The sequence below is a fragment of the Taudactylus pleione genome, unplaced genomic scaffold, assembly GCF_031769625.1.
Source record: "Taudactylus pleione unplaced genomic scaffold, aTauple2 ptg000556l, whole genome shotgun sequence".
NCBI lineage: Eukaryota > Metazoa > Chordata > Amphibia > Anura > Myobatrachidae > Taudactylus > Taudactylus pleione.
This window is the reverse complement of record NW_028284958.1, coordinates 21,848,113-21,870,806: the sequence shown is the minus strand read 5'-3', so window position 1 is coordinate 21,870,806 and position 22,694 is coordinate 21,848,113. Positions and strand designations below refer to the sequence as shown.

The 22,694-nt window shown below is 43.3% G+C and overlaps 1 protein-coding gene across 2 annotated transcripts in view; it reads left to right on the top strand.

The window, feature by feature from the left end:
* Window positions 1-1,763: 1,763 nt before the first annotated feature.
* DENND4A (DENN domain containing 4A) overlaps window positions 1,764-22,694 on the top strand; it is a 138,757-nt gene continuing 117,826 nt past the window's right edge. For both annotated transcript variants that reach the window (XM_088452751.1, XM_088452750.1), the window contains exon 1: window positions 1,764-1,821. In XM_088452751.1, the coding sequence (XP_088308877.1) occupies window positions 1,814-1,821 (8 nt within the window). In that variant the 5' untranslated portion in view covers window positions 1,764-1,813. The remainder of the gene's footprint in view (window positions 1,822-22,694) is intronic.

Below are 22,694 nucleotides of genomic sequence, written 5' to 3'. Positions count from 1 at the left end.
TGATTACAGCTGGTGCATCAGCAGGCGGACATTGAGAGACAGTTCCGCCGGTCGCGAGGCAATCAGAACTCGCGAACTGGCAGCCAATCAGCCGTGGTGGCTCCTGATGGTGGCTGCCGGTCTGCAATCTCCGTTTGACTCATGACCGGTGCCAGAATCAAATTACACCGGCGCTGTCTGTCCATGTCTGCCACTGCACCAGCTGTAATTAGCTGGCAGCCCGGCCCCAAATCCACACCTACTGGCTGCTGATGGCACACAGGGGGAGGCTAGAGGCTGGTGAAGGGTAATGGGGAGGTGAGTTGCTGGGAGGGGGGTATCATGTGTAAGGAGCATTATTATGTGGCATAATGTTATAAGGGACATCACTGTGTGGCATAATGTGTAAGGAACACTACTATTGTGTGGAATAATGTGTTATAAGGTGCACTACTACTATGTGGCATAATCTGTAAAAGGCATGACTGTGTGGCGTAATGTAAAAGGATCACTAATCCTACAATGTGTATAAAGGGCACTACTGTGTGGTATAAACTGAATGGGCTCTGTGTGGCAAAACATGAATGGGCTTTTTTGTAGGGGCAAACGTGTTTTTTTTACCTCTGGGGGACCCTTTTAAGATCTTGTTATGTGGCCCCCAAAGTTCTAGTTACGGCCTTGTATGCAAACACAGAGGGCTGACTAATATATATGGTCACTTTAAAAAGGACTAACTCTGGATTTAATATGAACTTGCATGAGTCATAAAGTTTGACGCTTGGTCGGACTGTGAGGTTAAAAAGATAGCTTTCACACAGGTTTTTGGCAGACTGACAATTTTCACTTGAGCCAGCCCCGGACCCTGTGTAATTTAAGAGTATCCCCATTTATAGGGATTGTGTGACAGTGTGTGGCCCTGGCGAGGTTCAAACCTAGGCAAAAACCTGGTCAAACTACACCACCCTGCCAAATCTGGTGGAGCTATGTCCAAAACTCTGGCCATACGTAAAGGACAAACAGACACACTTTCTTGCTTATTCTCTATCTTTATTTTATAACTCAATTAATTTTTTGCCTTAGTTGGCGTGACAACTTGCCCGAGATAACCCCCTTCATATACAGGGCAAAGCGTACCAGGCCTGGTCTCTGGTAATCACACCCATTTTCTCCAGCAATGGGCTTTCTTCCATTATTAAATCAGCACCCACAGCACTTGTTTGCATAGTATTTCCTAAGATATGCTTATATGTGTCTTTTTTATGTAGGCCCTTTAAAATATGTAATAAAACATTTTGTATTTCCAATTATTTTATTCCGTCATCAGAGTAGTAAGTGACGTATAATGAATATTACAATTGCATCTCAATACTGCTTCATTCAACGAAGTACATACAAGTGATCTTTCTGGGGGTTCCTATCAGTTTGGTAATAGTGATCCCTTCACATGTAATTCTTCAGCTGTTTGAACCTCTGCATCTTTTCTCCCAGCACCCGGCTAAGAGTTTTAGCAGCTGTTCCCTTTTTTGTTTTCCAAGAAGAACATTCCTGAGACCTGGACAGGAAACAGCCCAGCATGGACCATGACCACTTGCCAAGAACAAGTACAGAAAGCGGCAGGTCTGTGTGCACAGGGAGACTTCCCCCACCTCCGAACTGTAATCTCAGCATGTTACAAAGACTGGATGCGTGTTCTGCAAACCACAGGGTTTCCCCATCACATTGCCAGTCTGTCAGAGAACAGTAACACAGACATCTCATTCAGAGCCGGGTCACCAAGCGAGGCTGATCAGCGTAAGCAGGGCACACAGTGCACTCTCCACAGAAAACACCATCCATGGAAAGGTAAGCTAATTCTAATCTATTACTATTAATCTATTCTTGTATAACAATATCTGTTTTTCAGGGTAAGGCATTCTGTTATGAACAATATATCCTTCCATTCTTTATTGCTAAATCATCATATGAATTGCTTTCGTCATAAAGTACATACCAGTTTGCTGTGCCAAAATGTACCCTCTTAAAACAAAACAAAAAGACAATAGCTTTATATATATATATATATTTGTATATATTTAGATTTATTTAGAACCCCCTTTTAATGTAAAGACTTGTTCAGTAAAAACTTTCTAAACTTGAAAGTGGCTGATTGCATACATAGGGCTCTATTTATTAACATTATTTTGACTAAAATAAAGTGAAAAAGGGTGTTTTCACACCTTTTCACATTATTTTAGTATCACCTATAGTTATTACAGGGCAATTGGAGTAGAATTCGTAAAATTCTACTCCCTCCCCTAAGTATCACTTATTTTTAGTAAAGCAGATCGCATTTCCCATAATTGTAATGGGAAATGTGATCCGACCAGAGTTACTAAAAATAAAATGTGAAAAAATATCGGGGGAAGCCCTGTGATAATAACGCCACCTGTAGGTGGCGTTATCCAGGGTCTCCCCCGGTTACCGGCCTCCTATTCTGCTCTAACGGGGAGAGCAGAGCCGGGAGTCGGCCCCAGTGATCAGCTGTGTGGTCTAAACAGACCGCAAGCTGATCACTGTAAAAAAAAAAATAGTAAAAAAAAAATTTACTTACCTGACCCCAGAGACCGGTGATCGGGCCTCCGGTGATGACTCCCCTCCGGTCAGCTGGTCTCCCATAGTGCACTGCTGCCCGGTCATCAGGTGATCGGGCCCCAGTGCAGTATGGGAGATCACCTGACCGGAGGAATGGAGAACATCACCAGAGGCCCGGAGCATGCAGGTAAGTGTAATTAAGGGAGAGGGGGGTCGCGGGGGGTGTTGCAGGGGGGTCCGTGATCAGGGTGGGGCTTAGCACCAGGGTGCGGGGCTTAGCGCCGGTGGGGTAGCAGTGGCGACAGGTCGGCGCATGCGCAGGCACTTAATCACGGTATTTTTTGCGAAAATACCGTGATAAGTGTGCGGAGGGGATTCGCAGGGACAGAGCTTTATCACAAGCTCTGTCCCTGTAAGGGATTTGTAGTAAATCCCTGTGATATTGCCTGAATTCGCAATGCGAATTCACTCGGTAATATCACACTACAATCTGCATTCAATATGCGGATTGTAGTAAATAGAGCCCTAAGTCACACATCCCAATTGTGTCTTGTTGGGATACAACACTATTTCTCTTAGTAAGAAAATCTCTTGTCCTTTTTTTTTTTTAAACTTGGACATCTTTTTGCATTTAAAAAAAAATAAAAAATGTTTATTATATAAAAAGGGGATGCAGTCGGGAGGCTGACGGTCTAAATGCTGACCGTCGGCATTCCAAACTGTCTAATCCCGGCTACTGTCTAATGACCGGCGTCGAAATCCCGACGCCTGTCATTAGACCTACGCCGGGAGCTCGTGTGGGGGGGGGAGGTTTAGGTTAGGGGCTCCCGGAGGGGACTTAGGGTTAGGCACCCCCTGGGAGGTTAGAGTTAGGCTAGGGGAAGGGGGGGTTAGGGTTAGGCACCCCCGGGGGAGGTTAGGGTTAGGCACCCCCGGGGAGAATTAGGGCTAGGCTGCGGGGAAGGGGGGGTTAGGCTTAGGCACTTGGGGGGGAGGTTAGGGTTAGGCACCCCTAAAGGAGGGTTAGGGTGGGAGGTTAGGTTAGTGAATATAAAAAAATACTTACCTGTCGGGATCTTCACTGCCGGGCTCCCGCTGCCAAAATTTGAACCGCCGGCCGCATGATCTTATGATCCCATAAGAAAGGCCCATATAAGCTCTCACAGGGGAGAATACAGTTCACACCAATGTGCTACTGCACATCACAGCGATGTCTTACTGCGCACATATCATCTATTACGGTAGAATATCGTCACTAATAAATCAGGTCATTGCTATGAACTGAATTCCTCTTTCAGAATTTATTGACATCAGATTTTATTTGGTAAACTGGTAGAGACATAGGGGCCCATTTACTATTTGCGGCATATTCCCCCAAAACACCAACACCGCAAATAATAGTATCCCTCGGATGTATTATGGAGGGACTGCAGCAGATATCTCCGATATCTGCTGCTGTCCCTCCATTTCAGACAGCAGCCGCAGCCCCCATAGCTTTCTATGAGGGATGCGATGCTGCCAGATTACCTTCGCATTCTGGAGCTTGGCACAGGCAGCTAACACCATCTAAAGATGGCGTTGTGCTGCTGTAGCCTATGGGTTACAGATCGTAAAAAATTACCGGGATGCGTGCATGCGCAGGAGTCCGGCACAGAAGTGAAGAGACCGTTGACACGGTCACATCACTACCAGCACATTGCAGGGACGGGCTCCTTTCAGAGCACCTGTCCCTGCGGGTGCTGTGCAATACATTTGGCCGATATTATCGAATACTGTAATGAGATCCTGGGCACAATTATCACTCCCAGATTGCATTATGTATGTGATCATTGATAAATGGGCCCCATAGTCTCACATATCATTACTTATAAGATGTGCATCGAGAGAGAGAACATAACTACAGTGGTGTACTTTTTTTCTGTATTTATGAACAGAGGGCCTGATTCAGAAAGGATTGCAACTGCGAATACGCACGCAATCGGCCGATTGTTACACACCACGTCGGCGAGATCATCGCGGCAATGGGCGCACTTTACGGCAGCCTGGATTCACTGAATTTTGCTCGCAGACCCATAGGAATTCCGTCTCAGAGCGGGCCGCGAAGGGTGCGAGGTACCGGTCCGTTGCCAGCGTTTTAACGCCGTTGCAACACCAACTCGCACCCTTCGCACATAATAGGATTGACCCCTCTGTGTCTCTTATCCGAGCAGAGATATGTACAGGCACAATCCTTTTGGCTTGCAAAAATGTACGGCTGACCCCTGGTTTTATAAACATAGTTGGCTATTGTCCCAGAAATATCTGCGAAACTCCTGGATTGGGGCGGTTTCCCTGACTCCTGGCAGAGCAAGAAATACTACAAGATGGACGCTTAACTGCGAGCATGGTGAATGGTGGCGTTCAATGATAATACAAATTGTGTAATCTTGCACCTAAGCAAACACTGAGTGGGAAGGGTCGTGATGACGGAATTAATGTCATAATTAACCTTGCCACAAGCCCACCCATACTCAAACAGGACTCTACAACTCCTGGAAGTAAAGGGACAAAACACACCCAAAATCTGCATTTCAAATGAAGTGTAGCTACATAAGATGTCTCCAATGTAAGATGATACTATGCAATCACTACCATCGTACTCTGTAAACCTATGAGCTCTGGCAGAAATCTATACGCACTTGTGTAAATGTAAGGTTTTTGTGCTGCGCTTTAGCTGTTCTGCACTTCGGAGGCAAGAATAATGGTGTTTTCTAAAGGGTTATGCTGGGTACACACTTGCCGATGTGTACCCGGACGATATGGGCATACATTGAGCGTTGTAATGAATGACGGAATGATCCCTCGTTCCGTCCTTCATTACCTGCAAGAGCATCGGATGCGATATCGCACGGACGACCAGATGACATCGCATGCGACCATGGGAGCGCACAGATAGTCCATACACACTATCCTATTAAATGCTGATCAGAACTATAGATCGTTCAATGGATCGCATAGTATGTACTCGGCTTTTAGTGGCTTTTGACTAGTGCCACTGCCTATGTACCATTCCCTGGGAAGAGACCTGTTGTGTGGGTCTAATTAAGTGAAAACTAAGCAGGCCCGCATATCTACACACTTTGGCAGACTAAGGGGCAGATTCAATTAGCCTCATGTTTATCACGGGCAGACAGCCTCAAGCTTTAACGCCCGGATCTATTAAATTACAAGCCTGATTCCTCCCGTGGTAAACTCATGGCTAGAATGCACTAACCCATAGATTCTGGGTTCAGTACCTGGGGCTATGGGTTAACACGCTCGCTGCGGCTCCCGTAAGGGCAGAGAGACCCACTTATCACATATTTATGTTTGCACCCCAGGAGAATGTAATCAGAAATCCGTGGTAAGCACCTTTGTCTAGGCATCTCCTCATCAAACGCTGTCAGGAAGATCCAAGTAAAAACAGTACAAGCACTTCTTGGAATACAGAGAACTGCTCTTACTGCTGGATGGAACAATCTTCAAGGCAGCACACACATGTAATTTGGGGGCACTGGGAGGACACAGTATTTCAACTCAAGCCCTCAGCACTTAGCAGTCAGAGATTAATTTGTGCTGGAATGTATAGGAACTAAGTTACAGCATTTCATTTCCTCTCACTTCTTTTTTTATGTCTAAGTTCCACTTCTTTTTTTTATCTAAAAATGCAGCACTGAGCCCACTAAGTCCAAGCAGTGACTGAGATCAAGATAACTGTGGAGAATGACACCCCTGTTGTTACCACAGGGCTGGATTCAGACTTGTACGCTATTGCAACTGCTGCTGCGATCCCGTAAGCAGCTGCTGTGCGAAAATAAGAGAATGTGGCAGCTGCCGGGATATGTATTGAGACGCTCACCGGGCGTATTTGCAAATATCAGTATCTGCATACAAAGACGCAGCATCGGTCGCTGATCAATCGATGTTAACAGTCTTGAGTAACTCTATGGTCGCGCAGAATGGCCGCAGAAGCTGAGACGCCACAGTCGCATTTCTTGAGTAAAGGGTCGCACATGCAGGATGTGACACGCCCCCAAAATGGCCGTGACGTGACTAAGTCTTTAGCTGACACTCCCAGTTACCACCTAAAAACGCTCCCTGATTGTCAATCACTATGGTAACCCCCTGTGCCTAACCCTAATCCCCCCTCTAAGTGCCTAAACCTAACCCCCCCTTTCCTACCCGCCGCCTAAACCTAAGTCCCCCGGGACGGTGCCTAACCTTCCCCCGGGGGTGCCTGACCCTAACCCTCCCTCCCCCTAGCCTAACCCTAACCTTCCAGGGGGTGCCTAACCCTAAGTCCGCCCCGGGAACCCTAAACCTAACCCTCCCCCCCCGCGGCTGTCCGCGCTCGGCATCACTTCGATCGGGATGCCGGGCGCCGGTCTCCCGGCGTAGGTTAGTTAACCCTCGCTGGGATTCTCTAGTCTAGATGCCGGCGGTCGGCATACCGCTCCAGGAGGGGGTGACTTCATAGGTGGGTGGTGCTGGGGCCGTGGTGGCTTGATCGTGGTCCCGTCCCCCGCTATACAGTGCCGATATTGCGGGTACTGTGGGGGGGGGGTGGGACTAGGTTGACTCAGTTCAGCTCAAATCGCGTCATCGCCCCCCCGGACTGCCCACTTTTGCTCAGTAAGTGGGCAGCCACGGGGTGGGGTGCTGAAAGGTGTTGGCCTGCTCCAGAAGACTTGCCTACTCTCCCATGCGGCTGGGAGCGACAACTGGTTTCCAGGAGCCTCCCAGTTCGGGAGATTAGGCAAGTACTATTGGTAGACAGATAGAGAATTATAGCTCATGCTCATGTGTGGTGCACATGTAAGGCTCTGTAATGTGGTGCATCATACACATAGAACACACACATACAGAGTAGAGGGGGGAGACCCGGGAGAGGGAGAGAGATTGACGTCGTGACTGGAGATGGGGGCCACATGTCTCTCTCTCTCTCACACACACACACACACACACACACCATCACGTGACCGGGCGCGCTCCCACACTGATACAAAGTACAAACACAAGATGGCGCGAGGCGGCGGGAGTGACTGACAGATCCGTGATCACCGGGTGAGCCCCGGGAGAGGTGAGACCTCGGTGCATGTTGGTAGCGGAGGGAGGGGTCGAGCCCGAGGACGGGAGGTGGGTAGCAGAGCGGCAGCGATAGGAGAAGGGATGCGAGATAACGGGCTGTGTGCGGCAACCTGTCACTGCGTGCGCCCTGTCTGCACGCTCCTCACACCCGGGGAGCCGCACTCTCGGGGCCGGTAGCCGGTCACCAGCACACGCGTTATGCGGGTGACGTATAACAATGTAAGATCGATGTGTGTGACAGGTGGGAGACCTGGCCGGGAAGTTACATCACCGGGGTCACCCTGCTCAGCAGCTGATGCTGGGGATGATGCTCTGCTGGACCCATGTATGAGAGGCAGGGGCCGTGCAGCACTGACATGTATGCCACTATCCTGCTAGATGGTTGCACAGTTTCGGTGTTTGTGTATGTATGTGATTAGCTAGTGTGTGTATGTGATTAGCTAGTGTGTGTATGTATGTGATTAGTGTGTATGGAACACCGTGTAGAAGTATATGCATATATTTACATCGCTCAGGTGTTTGAGCAGTAGTGGGTGACGCTGTCCCCGGTGATCTGGGCTCTTTTTTTTTCTCCAGCATCTAAAGATTTTGGTGATCGGTGATTTTAATTTTATATTTACGTTTTTGATCCCTCCAAGTCACGAGATATGTCTCATTATATTCCCATCCCAGTACTATTTTTCGTTAGCAAATAAGAGTCCACTTTTTATTATAATTAGACACTGTTCTACTTTGGTGTTGATAACTCAAGGCAATATACATTACATAACCATGTGATATGATTACTCCTGTAATATTAAAATGTAGTTTTATAGGAGCTCTCTCTCTCATTTATTAATGATCGCATTTGCAATGCGATCTGGGCAAGATACTAGCGCCCATGATTGCATTACAGTAAGCGATCATACCCACCGGGTGTAACAAAAAGCACCTGTATGGACAAGGGCTCCATGTCCCTGGGGGAGCTTTTTGGCGTCAAATGTGGGGACTGTATTCTGTAACTTTATAAATCTGACGGCATCGCATTACCAATAGAAACATATGGGGGTTGCAGGGCTGGCTGGAATGAAGGGACTGCAACAGATATTTGCTGCCATCCCTCCATAATACAAAGGGTGTTTTCGAGGAATATATATATATATATATATATATATATATATATATATATATATATTATTGCCATAGCACTCCTTTAATTTGGAACACATGAATTACACAGGTTCTGTGGCTGATTAAAATCAGGTGACATGGAGACGACTGGTGCATACACACGGGACGATCAATAACTATATTGTTGAACGATCTCTCGGGTGTGCTGGAAAAGTCAGCTACAGAATCTGTGTGTAATTAATGTGTGTCCTGAATTAAATGGATGATATGTATGTGCAGTAGTGTGATATTCAGTTTCCATGCTACCTTCTAAAAATTGAAACTTTATTTATGGAAACATTTCATGGAGCAAACAAATGTATTATTTCCAGAGGACCCAGGACTACTCCTTCAGTCTGTCAGGGAAGTGGGCTTACTGTTTTCTCAGCATATATTCCCTAGTCAATAAAAACTGACGGTACATATTATGTGTTCAGAGGGCATGAATGATGAAAACCTATGAAATCTGACTGTGCAGAGCAGTTAAGTGGAAACATTGTTTACACACATCCATTCGTGTCAGTATATCCTTTCAGCAAAAGCAACTTGTGGTTGACCTTTTAGCAGTTTCTCACAAGACGTTGCTGATAATCTACAACGTTTTCATATAAAGGGTTGAATTCAGTTAGGAGCGAAAAGTCGCGATCAGAGAAAAGTTTTCACCTCATTCGCCAGTTTTGATGCGATCTTTTTGCGTACTTTCTCAATGCGCGCTCTCGCTTTTCGCCCTATTCAATTGCAAAACACACAAACGCATATGTGCGAAAACTGCAAATGGCAAAACTAAGTACAGCATATTTTGGGGAAATCTGTGTGTAGCGTTCCCGCTAGGCTGTTTTAGCGGGGCGCTGCGCCCTGCCCTCCTTCTGGAGGGCAAAAAGCGCCCTGCCCTAACAGCCTGCGGGAGCCGTTCTCACCCGCGGGACGCAGTGTCCCGCAGGTGGACAAACATGTGGTGATCCGGTCACCGCCGGAGAATAGACGCCGGGCGCATGCGCCCGGCATCTATTCTCCCTTTCTGCAGCGCTTGGGGGCTGCCCGGCATGTCCGTAAGCGCCGGGCACGCCCCCAAGTATGACGAAAAGGGGACGCGTCTTATAGACACGCCCCTTTTCATAACCACACCCCCTTTTCAGGCGCGCGCACAAGATTGCCCTCTCTAGCTCCGGCGCCCTGCCTGCCACCGGAGCTAGAGGGAACACTAGGTGTGTACCCCATAAAAAGCCTAACTGACACTGGAAATCAATATAAGTGTGTTAATAGTCCTAAAAAAAAAAGTATTTTGGGTTCTTAAATTGAGACAAATGGCTGTTATATGCATGTTTGCATGAGTGTTGAGAAATGAGAGAAAATATTTATTTTGGAAAAAAATAATAGTTGTAGTTAAATTGGGGGTACATTAAAATGGGTGTTAGTATATTTTTGTGGCTATAAAGTGCAGTTTAAAAAAAAACAAAATACACCTGCTGCAGCCACCTGTAATCCTAAAAACCCCTGTCCCATCCATACAGCCCACCAAAATACCTGAACCAGTACTTTAAACCCACTTTCCTACACTTTTTAAATTTTCGCCCCAAAAATGACATGTCCTTTTTAGGGGGAATTAAGCTTATTTTAAACTTTTTTTTTTTTTTTTTTTTTGTGTGTGTGTCTAATTAGACATTAGGGAGTGGGGGTTGTCCAAAGGGTTCCTATCCGAATCCCCACATTTTAAGGCAAAAATAGGGAGTCTGCACATTTGTTCACGTGCCTCTTAGGTGGTGAAAACCTTTCGCCGGTTTCTGCCTATGAAGTTGCGAAAACTCCGGGAATCGAGTAGCGCGATACGCTTGTATGTGCGAAAAGATTGCATCGGCGAGCGCTTTTCGCCAAACGCAACTTTTCGTACCTAATTGAATTCAGCCCAAAGTCAAGAAAATATATATAACGATCAGCCATCATTTTAAAACCACCTAATATTCCCGCTCATGCCACCAAAGCAGCAGAGACCCGTCAAGGCATGGACTCAGTGTCCTGTGGTATCTGGCACCAAGACGTTAGCAGTAGATACCGTAAGTCCTGTAAATTGCGAAGTGGGGCCTACAAGGTTTGGGCTTGTTTTTCCAGCACAACCCACAGATGCTAGATTGGCTTGAGATCTGGGCAAAGTAGATGCAAAGTTAGCACCTTGAACTCTGTCATGTTCCTTAAACGATTCCTGACCAATTTTTGTAGTGTTGCAGGACACATTATCCTGCTGAAAGAGGCCATCAGGAATACTGTTGGCATGAAGGGGTTTACTTGGTCTGCAACAATGTTTAGTAGTTTTTGTCAAACTGACAAAATGAATGCCAGGACCCAAGGTTGCCCAGCAGAACATTGCCCAGAGCATCACACTGCCTATGCAGGCTGCCTTTTTCCTATAGTGTATCCTGGTGCCATCTCTTTCCCAGGTAAACAGCGCACATGCAAACCAGCTATCCAAATGATGTTAAAGAAAACGTGTCAACAGACGAGGCCACCTTCTTCCATTGCTACATGGTCTAATTATGACAGGTGCCATTGTAATGAGATCATGTTATTCACTTCAGCTGTCAGTTGTGTTAATGTTATGGCTGATAGGTGTGTATATGTTAAAATCTGATGATCAACTTAATTAGTGTTGTTTTTTTTTTTTAATTAAATCACCCAATGGTGCATACACATGGTCAGATTTCTTATCAGATATTAACGATTGTAAAAATCATTCATATTTTTGACATGTAGGGCATGCATCGACCAGTGATGCGCATTCCCGCATGTCAGATAACGATATCTGACATCAACTGTGTTTTTACACACTTTTGGACAATTTCATTCATTTTAATACTGTCAGAAAACGTTCATCGTTCATGAAATCGTTCATCGTTGATCTAGCAAGTCTGACCGTGTGTATGCACCATAACACTTTTGTTTAACACTCTCTATTAAAATTCCCAAAGTTTACCTTTGTTTCAGTTTTGAAACAGGTTGATCAGTAAGTGAATCATTTATTTTTTAAGTAGGCTTGGTGCCATTTATGTACCAAATCTAAAACCTCTATATAACTACATTTTAAACCAGAACTATATTCTTAATCTGAGAAATTATGATTGGTCATTTCTGTGATTTAATTTGGAAATTGTTAATTTAAAAAAAAAAAAAAAAAGTGCTTTATATTCTGATGGGTCTAAATTCTACTCTGGCATGGTGATACTCTAATATGTATACTTTAGTTTAATTCCTCTAAACACTATAACATACTAGTTTTTCTTGCTTTACAAACTTTGAGTAATATTTCATAACACAACAGAATCAACTATAAATATTACACCATTTTATGTAAGTACTGAGAATATTTCTGGGCAATTGCTTTGTGTTTTCTCCTAGTGTCACTCCCTCTATCTAGAGCCCCTGGGGCTGCTACGTGCAGCTATCACTCCTCAGGGTTTTGTCTGTTTATTGATAGAGAACCTGGGAAAATATGGCTGGATAGAGTTCTGGTTTCGGAGGGGGAAGGCGAGGCCACATTAGGAAAACATTTTCCTAGGTGGTAGCGCAGCTTTACTAAAGGACCATGTGCTCTAGGTCCAAAATGACACTCAAAAAGAGCTTCCCTCTAGTTCTCAGCTATCTAAAGCAATGGTTCCCAAGCTGGGTGCTGCAGGACACAACAGGTTCGTGGTCTCGGACCAAAGCATATATTTTTATGGTCCATGAGATAGGCAAAACCAGTGGTGATGGCTGCAAAATCATAAAATAGGTGGACGAACAGAAACGCAACCTTGTCCACCACCACATAAGTGAGCCGAAGGATGACACACAGGCATGATTTAATAAATGTAATAATTTTTGCTGAACTTCTCATTAAGAAACTTTTGGCCTAGGGTTCCGTAAAAAAATTCTGAACACTAATTGTTATCCGCTACTGTGAGTAAAAAGTCGCACCATCTACCACACATCGGTCACACAGTCGGACATTAGAGCAGCCCTATGGGTTTGGTAACCTTACTGTTGTCCGTGGTTGCCCAGAATGTTTGACGGAACATGGCCATCGGTGCCATGTTGCTGACCACAACACACAAGCGTCTGACTAGCCACGACCGGCGAAATTGTCTCTCTGCCATCGCTGGCGGTGACCATCGGGCCACATGCGCAGTGCAACTTGAACACATGCGCAGTACAAAGTCCTGTGCATCGGCACTGTCCACCTCTGAATCAGACCCATAGTGTAGAAAAAAAGAGTGCAAAAAGTAAATGTAGACACTACCTACAATCAGAGGCTCCTCTCACCTTTATGAGCGCGTCTCATTAAATTGCAGTAGTGCAAGTAGTACACCTGCAATGAGACTTGTAAAATTGGATATGGAAGGAACACAATATTATTTTAGGCTTGTACTGATGTCTTGTACTTGATACTTTTGAGCTGCATGGTTCTCCCATGTGATGCAAGTGGGAATGTGGCTCCACTATTGTCAAAGAGAGAACTTCTATATGGTGTAATTCAGGAGCCAGTAGGACATTTGAAGATGCATATCCTTGGGATATACAAGATCTGCTTGATAATTGTATAGGTGTGTACCCAGCTTAACACTGAGTTTTGCTAAATGATAATGTAATGTTCCCTAGAATTAAACATTTTCTTTTCTAAAACAGCCGTCTCCTGTATATTTCAGGTTAGAGTTGCCATTAAGGATCTGTAGAAGCCGAACATGTTAAAATTCCTAGATCTATGACACAGGATGTTGGTACATGCAAGCTGCATACAGATGTGTACTTATACATCTTTGCAGTCGCGCTAAAAAGCCCCTCAGCTTCTTTTTTTTGTCAAAAATGCGTACAGGTTACAATGTGATGCAACTTGGACGCACCAACAGACTGATTAATTTGATATGTGACACTTGTATATTTGTGTGCGACTGTGTAAAGAAAGAAAAAAAATGCCCTCCCCCTCCTAAAGCACAACTAGCCCCAGGCTTTTCAGAGCCAGTGCTGGCTGTCAAAATACAGAGGACAAACGACATAGAGGTCCCCTGTATTTAGCACAACCAGCACTGGGCTAAGCTGAACTGGTCTAGGTTTTGGAAATTCAGGGGACAAAATTAGTAGGGGTACATTTAACCGTATTTATTCTGCTGAATTCCTTAATCCTCCTTAGCAGCAGCAGTTTATGCGTACAAAGAATGGTCTTGGTTTCTGATGGCAGGTACCCCCTATTTGCTGAATTTGGGGCAGAGTAGATAAAACTTGGTCAATAATATTAAATGCAAAACATGCCTGGCATTCATATTACTGCTGTTTTAAATCCTGTGGATTTTTTTTTTTAATCTTCCTTCTGTTTTAATGGCCTATTAATAGTAAGATATGAGCTATGGAAACCCCTCCCACTGTAGACCTGTTACGTTTCCACTAGCACAAATGTTGGATTATGATATTTGCGTTACACAGTGTCTACCACTACCTTCTGAAGTCTAATGGAGCGTACACACGGTCAGATTTGTCAGATTTGTCAGATGAACGACTGAACGATTAAACGATTTGAACGATTTGGACGATTTGACCAAAGTTTTGAACGATTGAACGATTTTTGACTGCATTAAAATGAATGGAATCGTCCAAGTCTGACTGCAAACCCATCAGATGTCAGATATCGTTATCTGACAAACGGGAACGCGCATCGTTGATCGTCCATCGTTCAGGCATGTCAGATATGAACGATTTTCCTTCAGATATGAACGACTGAACGATTTTTAAATCGTTATCGTCCATATCTGAAGAAAAAATCTGATCGTGTGTATGCACCATAAGTTGAAACAATTCACATATCTGACACATTGGCCAGAAATATGACGAACAATGCGATGAAGTGAAGGTGCCACACCTGTTACTTTTGTAGCAGTTGCCCATATAACTGAAGTATTCTTTTGATGGGTGGTAATCTCTCTCCACTTTGTCTCCAAGCTTTGATAAATCTCCCCCTAAGTTTGGTTTCTTTTTTTAGTGTAGGAAATTGGAAATCTAAGAAGTTCTCCTTCTAACCTATTAAGAACTATATTGTATGCCAGCCCGAGCATAATTGCAAGAGAATCTAAATGAACTGGCCCTACCGTAATGGATGTACCAACCTTACCCCAGAAGCTCAGAATCTTAGCCCAAGCCATGGTACAGTAACCCCCGAAGATCAATGTCGAGACAGCTGTTATACACATTCTATGCAACCTAAAATGTGTATAATACATGTAATGGATGAATCTAAATCAGTGATTTTCAACCTTTTTCAACTCTCAGCACACCAAACATGATTTTAAAATTGCCAAGGCACACCATCAGTCACCCACTGAAAAAAGAACACACACTGTCCCCCGTGGAAAAAATACACACATACAGGCCACCACAGGAAAATAAACTAGACATTGGCCCCCACAAGGATAAAAAACACATTGCATGCCACAGAAAGACATCGGCCCCCACAGAAAACTAAAAATCTCAAATTTCTTCAGATATTTGCAGCTCAGACATGCATTAGCGACCCAATTCCCTGAAGCTCCCCCAAATATTCAGGATTCCCCTGTTAAAAAATTAATGTCTATAAGCGGATCTCGTCGTTTTGTTTCTTTTATGCTTATTCCTTTGTAATGCAAGCTCATCACCACAATGATACGCTAGCTCTCAGAGCTAAATGGGAGGTTAATTTGGGTGTAATACAGGAGGAATCATGGCAGGATGCACTGGGATGTCCACGATTAGCTACCACCTCAATTCGCTTCCAACAAATCCAGTTATTTCTGTTGCATCGAGTTTATTTAACCCCCTGATTGCCTGTTCAAGTTTGGGGGGGCGTTCAGATTCTAATTGCCCTAAATGTAGTGCCCCTTTGGCCACCTTTTTGGCATTTGCTCTGGGAATGCCCTAGAATTATGTAATTCTGGGAAAAAATACGCAGAGTAATCTCCTCTACAGGAGTCCCACGGGCTGTTCTTACTCCTGTTTGCACACTTGGAATTATAGATGAACACTTGCTTGATAGACACACTCGTCAGTATGTACTGAATGTTTGTATGCTGGCCAAAGTTTGTATTGCCTGCTCTTGAATGGCATCCACAGAGCTGGAATATTAAGATTGGTTATCCCTAATCTCCACCACAAATGCGCATGAGAAATATATTTATTTGGCTAGAAAGGCTGAATCTAAATTTGACCGCATATGGGCCAAATGGCTTAACTCTGCCTATGCTCAGACCTCACATGAGCTGCAATCTGTCAATAATTCTACATCTAGGTCTCCTATGTAGCAGCCCTTGGGGGGGAAATAACGATACACAACCACTTGTTAGTAAATGCATTTCTTTATTTGAACCTGTTTTTCTTTACATATTTATAATGAAGTGTTATCAATGTATATTATTACTATTGTTATATATAATGATTATATGCTAGCCTTTGTCCATTGTAATATGACATCAACTGATGTTATCCATATATCTTTTTATTTTCTTTCCTATGGTTTTGTTTTTTTTTCACTTTTACGGTTTGATTTATTTTTTTCTCTGAAAATCAAAAATATTTAATAAAAAAAAAAATAACTCAAATTATTGCCTCAGCTCCCCAGAAAACTTACCTGACCTGATGGTAGCAGAGATAGGAATAGGAACTCTCAGTCACCCAGCCGTCAGTGGTATGTAGCCTGATTTCACATACTGGCCCTGCAGACTGTAGAACAGTAAGGGTGGGTGGAATGGAGATGCTTCGCGCGTGACCTATGATGTCACGCCGCTGTGTCTCCTAGGTCACGGCCGGGGCAGTGTCTCTGAGCTATCTGGTTCCTGGAAGAGCCTAGTGCTGCCCGGGCTCACAGTTAAACTGCCTGTGGTTGCGCAATGGCAGACTTCTCTGGCGGCACACTTAATGACTGCTTGCGGCACACTAGTTAAAAAATAGCGGTTAAGAAACGCTGATCTAAATGGTATTGTCTGATTCCATTTTGATATAACAAGGATTATTTTTATTGCCTTTTTCATTCCCCTGGATGTTTTCACCCACTGTATCCTCCCAGCCCCCAGCAGAATTATCTCTTACAATGATATGATGTTGTGCCCATATCTGTGCTTCTGGGAGTTGAGTATGAGGGAGGAAATGAGTTGCTTCAGTGAGATTTATAAGTCGTTATTGGTCTTCTCAAATATATTTTGGCCCTGGCTTTATTTTAAGCACTTAATTATGTTTTTCATCAAAATGTTAATTATGAAGAATACTGTGGACTTAAACATTTTAATTATTTAAAGCTGCACACAAGCACAAAATAGAGGCCTTCAATGCTATTGCAGGGTTCTTTGGAGATGTGGTCAGCCGCATTGTAATGGGTACTAGAATTGCAGTGGTAATACAGAGGTGTCCTCGTACATCTAGCCTCAATACGCCACACAGTGCGACTTGCCTGGTGTGCGTGAGCCACCAGGTTCCGTGGCACTCTGCTAGCGTTGGGCGCATGTTTTTTTTACAGAAAATGTGTACAAGTTGCAATGTGATGCAACTAGGACACACCAACAGACTAATTAATTTGATGTAACACTTGTATATCTGTGTGCACCTGAGTCTGTATATGATCCACAACGGAACTTGGAATTAAAAAAATCTGCGTCTGCTAAATTGTAGCATTTCATATACAGATTCATATACAGATTCAGGGACTCTGTTGCACCCAGATATAGAAGTGTTGCATGTCAAATTAATCAGCACAGTTTCCTGGTGTGTCCTAGTCACATAACATTGACTTGTATGCATTTTTGGATAGAAAAAGAATCCCGGCACTAGCAGAGTCTCATAGGATCTGGCGTGCCGAGCGGGGCTTTTTAGTGCGACTGCAGCAAAGATGTGTAAGGACATATCTGTAGGTGTAGAAATTGGACAGAGCTAAACCAGGCTCATTAGGCTTAATCTTGGAGAACAATTTGCCTATAGAAAGGACAAAACTATCTTGTCTACAATGTTACTACCGAGACACTGACCTGATGAGACAGGTACAATAATTACATTTTGCAGAATATTTTTGTTTGTAACTTTATTTTTATTCTATAATGATCCCCAGTAAGTGATGCCTAAATAACATAAGGCCATCTCACATTGTGGAGGCTATTTCACCAGTGTTGTAGATGTAATGTGTGGGACTGTGGCAAAAAGAATGAGCTTATCCCAGTTAATGTGCAGACCAGAGAATTTACTGTTGTAATTTATAGGTGGTCTGCAGAGTGGAATCAGTATGTCCTAAATACAACGTGATCAAAGTATAAGGATTCTATTTTCCTGCCAACTCGGTAGACCCCAGGATTAGTCCAACGTTTTAAGAATAATTGCCTGCGAGCTAAAGTCACCAAGGCCTAATAAAGAGGGCACCCCTGCTGCTTGGCCCACAGAAAGGGAGGGGGGGATTGTTGCAGTGGCAATATGTATAACAATAATACCATCTAATAAAAGTGTAAGCAACCCGAAATGTGGCAAATACAGCCCAGAAATATTGGCCCTCCACTGCATCATAAACCTTAGTGGCTTAATGCCATGTTCACCTGGGTACAAAGCACACATCTGAGGAGCTATGACAGGCTGTTCAGCATATTGGTTATAAGATTATCCGACACACCATTTAAATGTTAATTAAAAGTGTTTTGGATTTATTTTCCTGAAATATCAGTGTCAATTACTTCTTCACACTTGGATGAAACTGGGACCTTCGCTAGTCCAAATACTGTCTTGGGAACATGTAAACCTATACAATGACTTAAAATACAGATTGAGTCTCCTATATGTAAAATGCGTGGGACCAGGGGTATTTTGGATATGATTTTTCCGTATTTTGGAATATTTGCATACAATAATTAAATATCTTGGGAATGGGACCCAAATCTAAACACAGAATGCATTTATGTATTTATATACACCTTATACACAAGTTTTCACTATCTCAGTCATGCTAAAAACTCTGTATTTCGGAATATTCCGTATTTCAGAATATTTGAGACTCAACGTGTTTGAATATGTGTAGAAAACTCAGTCTCTCCCTTAGACCTCTTTATAATACCAATACTAGAAGCATCTTTCTTGATGAGGAAGACAAGAAACTTACTATTTGTGTCACCATTTAATTATATAAATAAAAATTAAATAAAATGAAATGATTAAATAAAAATGTGCTTTTCTTCTGATAGAGAAGCTTATTTTGCATGAGAGTGGCTCTCCTTATAGATCGGTCTCTGAGGATGTGTTTCTAGATCTCCTAATTGTTCTCTGTTGGTCTTGCTTCAAAGTCGTTTTTTAAATTTTTTTTTATTTAATCCACCTTCAGATAAGATTTAATTTGCTTCCTAAGGGTGCGATTTTAATTAAAAATTTTTTTAAGGCTCTCTAATTAATGGGCGCCCAATGTTGCAATTCAATTGTTCCTTGGCGCTGATTAATTATCGCGCTTGTCACACCTAATTAGACCAGGTTTAGCCATGTAAAACAGCTAAACCCGTATAAAGTCATTGTAAGGGCAACAAAAACATAGTTGTGTCGACCAAAACCAGGGCTTATCCCACATTTCTGCTCTCCTCCTCTGGAGGGGGCGAGCAGAAATGCCCAAACGGAGCAACAATTAAATTGCTCTGTCGGGCGCTCGGCTGTGACAGCTGCCGGCTCTAAAATATGAATCGCCCTCCCTAAAAGACTTAACAGGGGACATGTGTGCCCCTCTGACAGAAGCCTTGCAGGTGTTTCACACTACCTGTTCTCAAGTCAGAAGGATGTACGTACTTCCTTCACACCCACACATATATTTACTCAAAAGGTCCAGCCTTTCTAACCAAGTATCAAAGACCAGATTGTGATGCACTGAACAGGGGCTAAGTGTCACCATATTGGAGAAGTCTTGAACTATTTGTCTGGACCAATCGGAGGAGAATATACTTGGAGTTTATTGGTGAAGACTCCTGAACCAAATCATTGTTACCTTCAAACCCTCACTTGCCTCCAGTACAGCGAATGTAGGAAAATATTCTTAAAGCCTGGAAAATACCCCGGATAAAATTTACTTTAGTTTTTTTATTGCAAAAACACAAACTGAGCTCTTGAGTTTTTAAGAAAGCGTTAACAATCACACTAAGGTGACTGTAATATAACACACATGCATACCATACATGTACATTACTGATCTAATATTAGCTAACCTAGCGGTATCTGCTTCAGGCTCGATCCATGCTAGCGAGGCTCCTTTCCCATAACTGGTAAGAAGTCAGCAGTCCCGCTTCCCTGTCATACCATATTTTGCAGGAATACAGTTCTACAGGGATTCAGGTGAAAGGAAAAATAATTGCAGGTCCTTTTATTTTGCTGCAGTTGAGTTGAAGCTGGGACCCCTTATCAGTGCTGACGACCAGCTTCATCCAAGTCTCCCTCTGTTCTCCTCACACAGCATTTTAACTGGTCTCTAGTACCACTCCTTAAGATCAGCACTCATTTTGTAGCTCTCCAATTGAAAAACCTCTCTCTGGACTAGATCAAGCCTTCACCTACTGTAGTTACCTAATGCTGCCCAAGTATGTTTTAGACCCCCGCCAGTAGTGACTCAATGCTGTGTGGACCTACAAGGTCATACAGTGAATTTCCTGACAATAGTTTAATTGCTGAAGATGAGATTAATATTAGCATTGTTTCCTGTATATAACAGTTGTATTGCTGCTCTGCAAATTATTGCTCTCTCGCTTAGTGGCACTTCCCATAGTCTGTCTGCTGTTCTAGCTACATGCTGAGGTTAGTACACTACTGGGAACAGGCTTCCTTTTTTCTTGATTTTTAGCAAAGGTCAGCTATGACTCTTCCGAACATACCCAATCACTGCATAATCATTCTAAAGTCCAGGAATGGGGGAATATATCCTAGTTTTAATAAACTGAGGGGTAACCTTATTTGAAAGAGGAGAGTCCCCTTTTTGTATAGTATGTGGCCCCTTTGTTTTAATCGTCTGGTAATCACCAGACCATATCAGTCTGCAATGCAGAAATAATAGTAGAGCCAGCAGATAGGGAAGGGCACTAAATGTACACAATCTTGCCCATCTTAGCATACTCTTGCACCCTCATATGAAAGGGAGTAGTCCCCCCTTGCAAACAGTGTGCCAGCTTGGTACTGTAGTTATTGTCTGGCGATCAGCAGCCAACAAAACCCTCTACTACAAAAATGGAGGAAATCCAGAGATGGCAGCGATCTATTGTCCAGTTCTCCCCCATACTGGCATCAATAAACACGGGTTTGATGCAGTATGTTGTCTGTCTTTCTAAATGGTATGCTTTACAGGTCTACCATATTTATTCCTATACACTTTTTATATTTTTCATTCAAACACACAAAATTATAATGCTTTTTTTTTTTTTTTTTAAAGTACCAATTTATTCTGAAAACTTGTGTAGGATCCAACATTTTGCTGTTTTAAAAGGGTGAATTAATGCCAACGCAAAATAGACAAAGTATTTATTGGTGGTGGTATAAAAAAAAGACACATTTGCTATTGGTTCTTTTTATTACCATTTTAAATAAAAAAAAAAATCCTTTATTTTTTATTGAGTAGATTGAATTTATCATGTGAGGAGACTTAAGGAGCCTAATGCTATTTTCTGGAAATTAAAGGTCTGATGATAAGAACTAGGTATAACTTGTGTAGTTACTGCATATATTTACTGATATTATAATATGTTAGAATGGGACCATTCCAAAACATGCCAAAATAGGCTCAGCAATGAAGGGGTTTTGCATGCGCAGTACATGTCTCTCTGTAAACCAGAGGGACACACAGGGAAGTATTTCTGACCAAGGTACCAACTTTGTGCCAAACAGGGTGCATTAGTGGTAGGCTAGAATTGTCTCCTTGGTTCATCATGCTAAGATTATTATATTCATTACCTCTGAGATAAATTTAGGATTAGCATTATAAGGATCTTCCCTAGTGTATCTATAATATGATAAATGTGGCCCACCCAATTACTTTTAAGTGTTAAGATTTGGCTGCTATATTGTACAGTGTATGGGCATGACATCGGCCAGTGCGTGCACCCGTGTGTTCGTACATCGCACCCCCAGATCAGAGTGAGAAATATTAATCAGAGCGAGTCATTTTAGCCAGTAACATGTCTGCATGCGATGAAAAGTAGATTTGAGCAACAAATTGGACTTGTGAGCAAGCGGGGAACAAAATGGTGTCTTTCAACATCCCTTTCCCTGTGATGAGTTAAAGGGGAGAGTGCCAAGCTGCTGGTTACTACTATGTTTGTCTCTTTAAAACATGCATGGATGTTGTCAGTGCCCCTTCTCTGTACTTTCCATTTGCATACAGTGGGAAATCTCAGGGTTCTACTCCTCCATGTTTGAATAGGCAAGCAGTAGCAGTATTATGGAGAGCAGCGTTGTACTGCTGAAGGCCTCTGATACCCCAACTGATAAGGTGCAGAGCAAAACCCAGTTATACATACTGCAGGTTTTCTACTGTGAACTCCACCCAATACTAAAGCATTTTAAGATTTTGGTGGAGTTTCTTTATAAGGGCTGTGCCTTTCTTCACTGAATACCGCCTATCATTCGCGAGGTCCACAGTTATCAGTTCTTCCTTCCCACACAGCACTTACTGTGTGTACAGTACGGCTTCTTGCAAAGCTGCGGACTGTTGGGCATCTTCTCCATTGTCCCCATCCATCGCAGTGTAAGTGCCCGCTCGGGCTCCCATTGTCCACGGGACAACATTCAGGATTCTATTCTAGATGAGAGCTGGCTTTAGATTGCGCTTTGTATGCTGTGCTGTAATATCTCTTCCACAACACACCTAACACTTGTATGTCACAGTGGGAGCAAGTGGCGATATTAGACCAATGGAA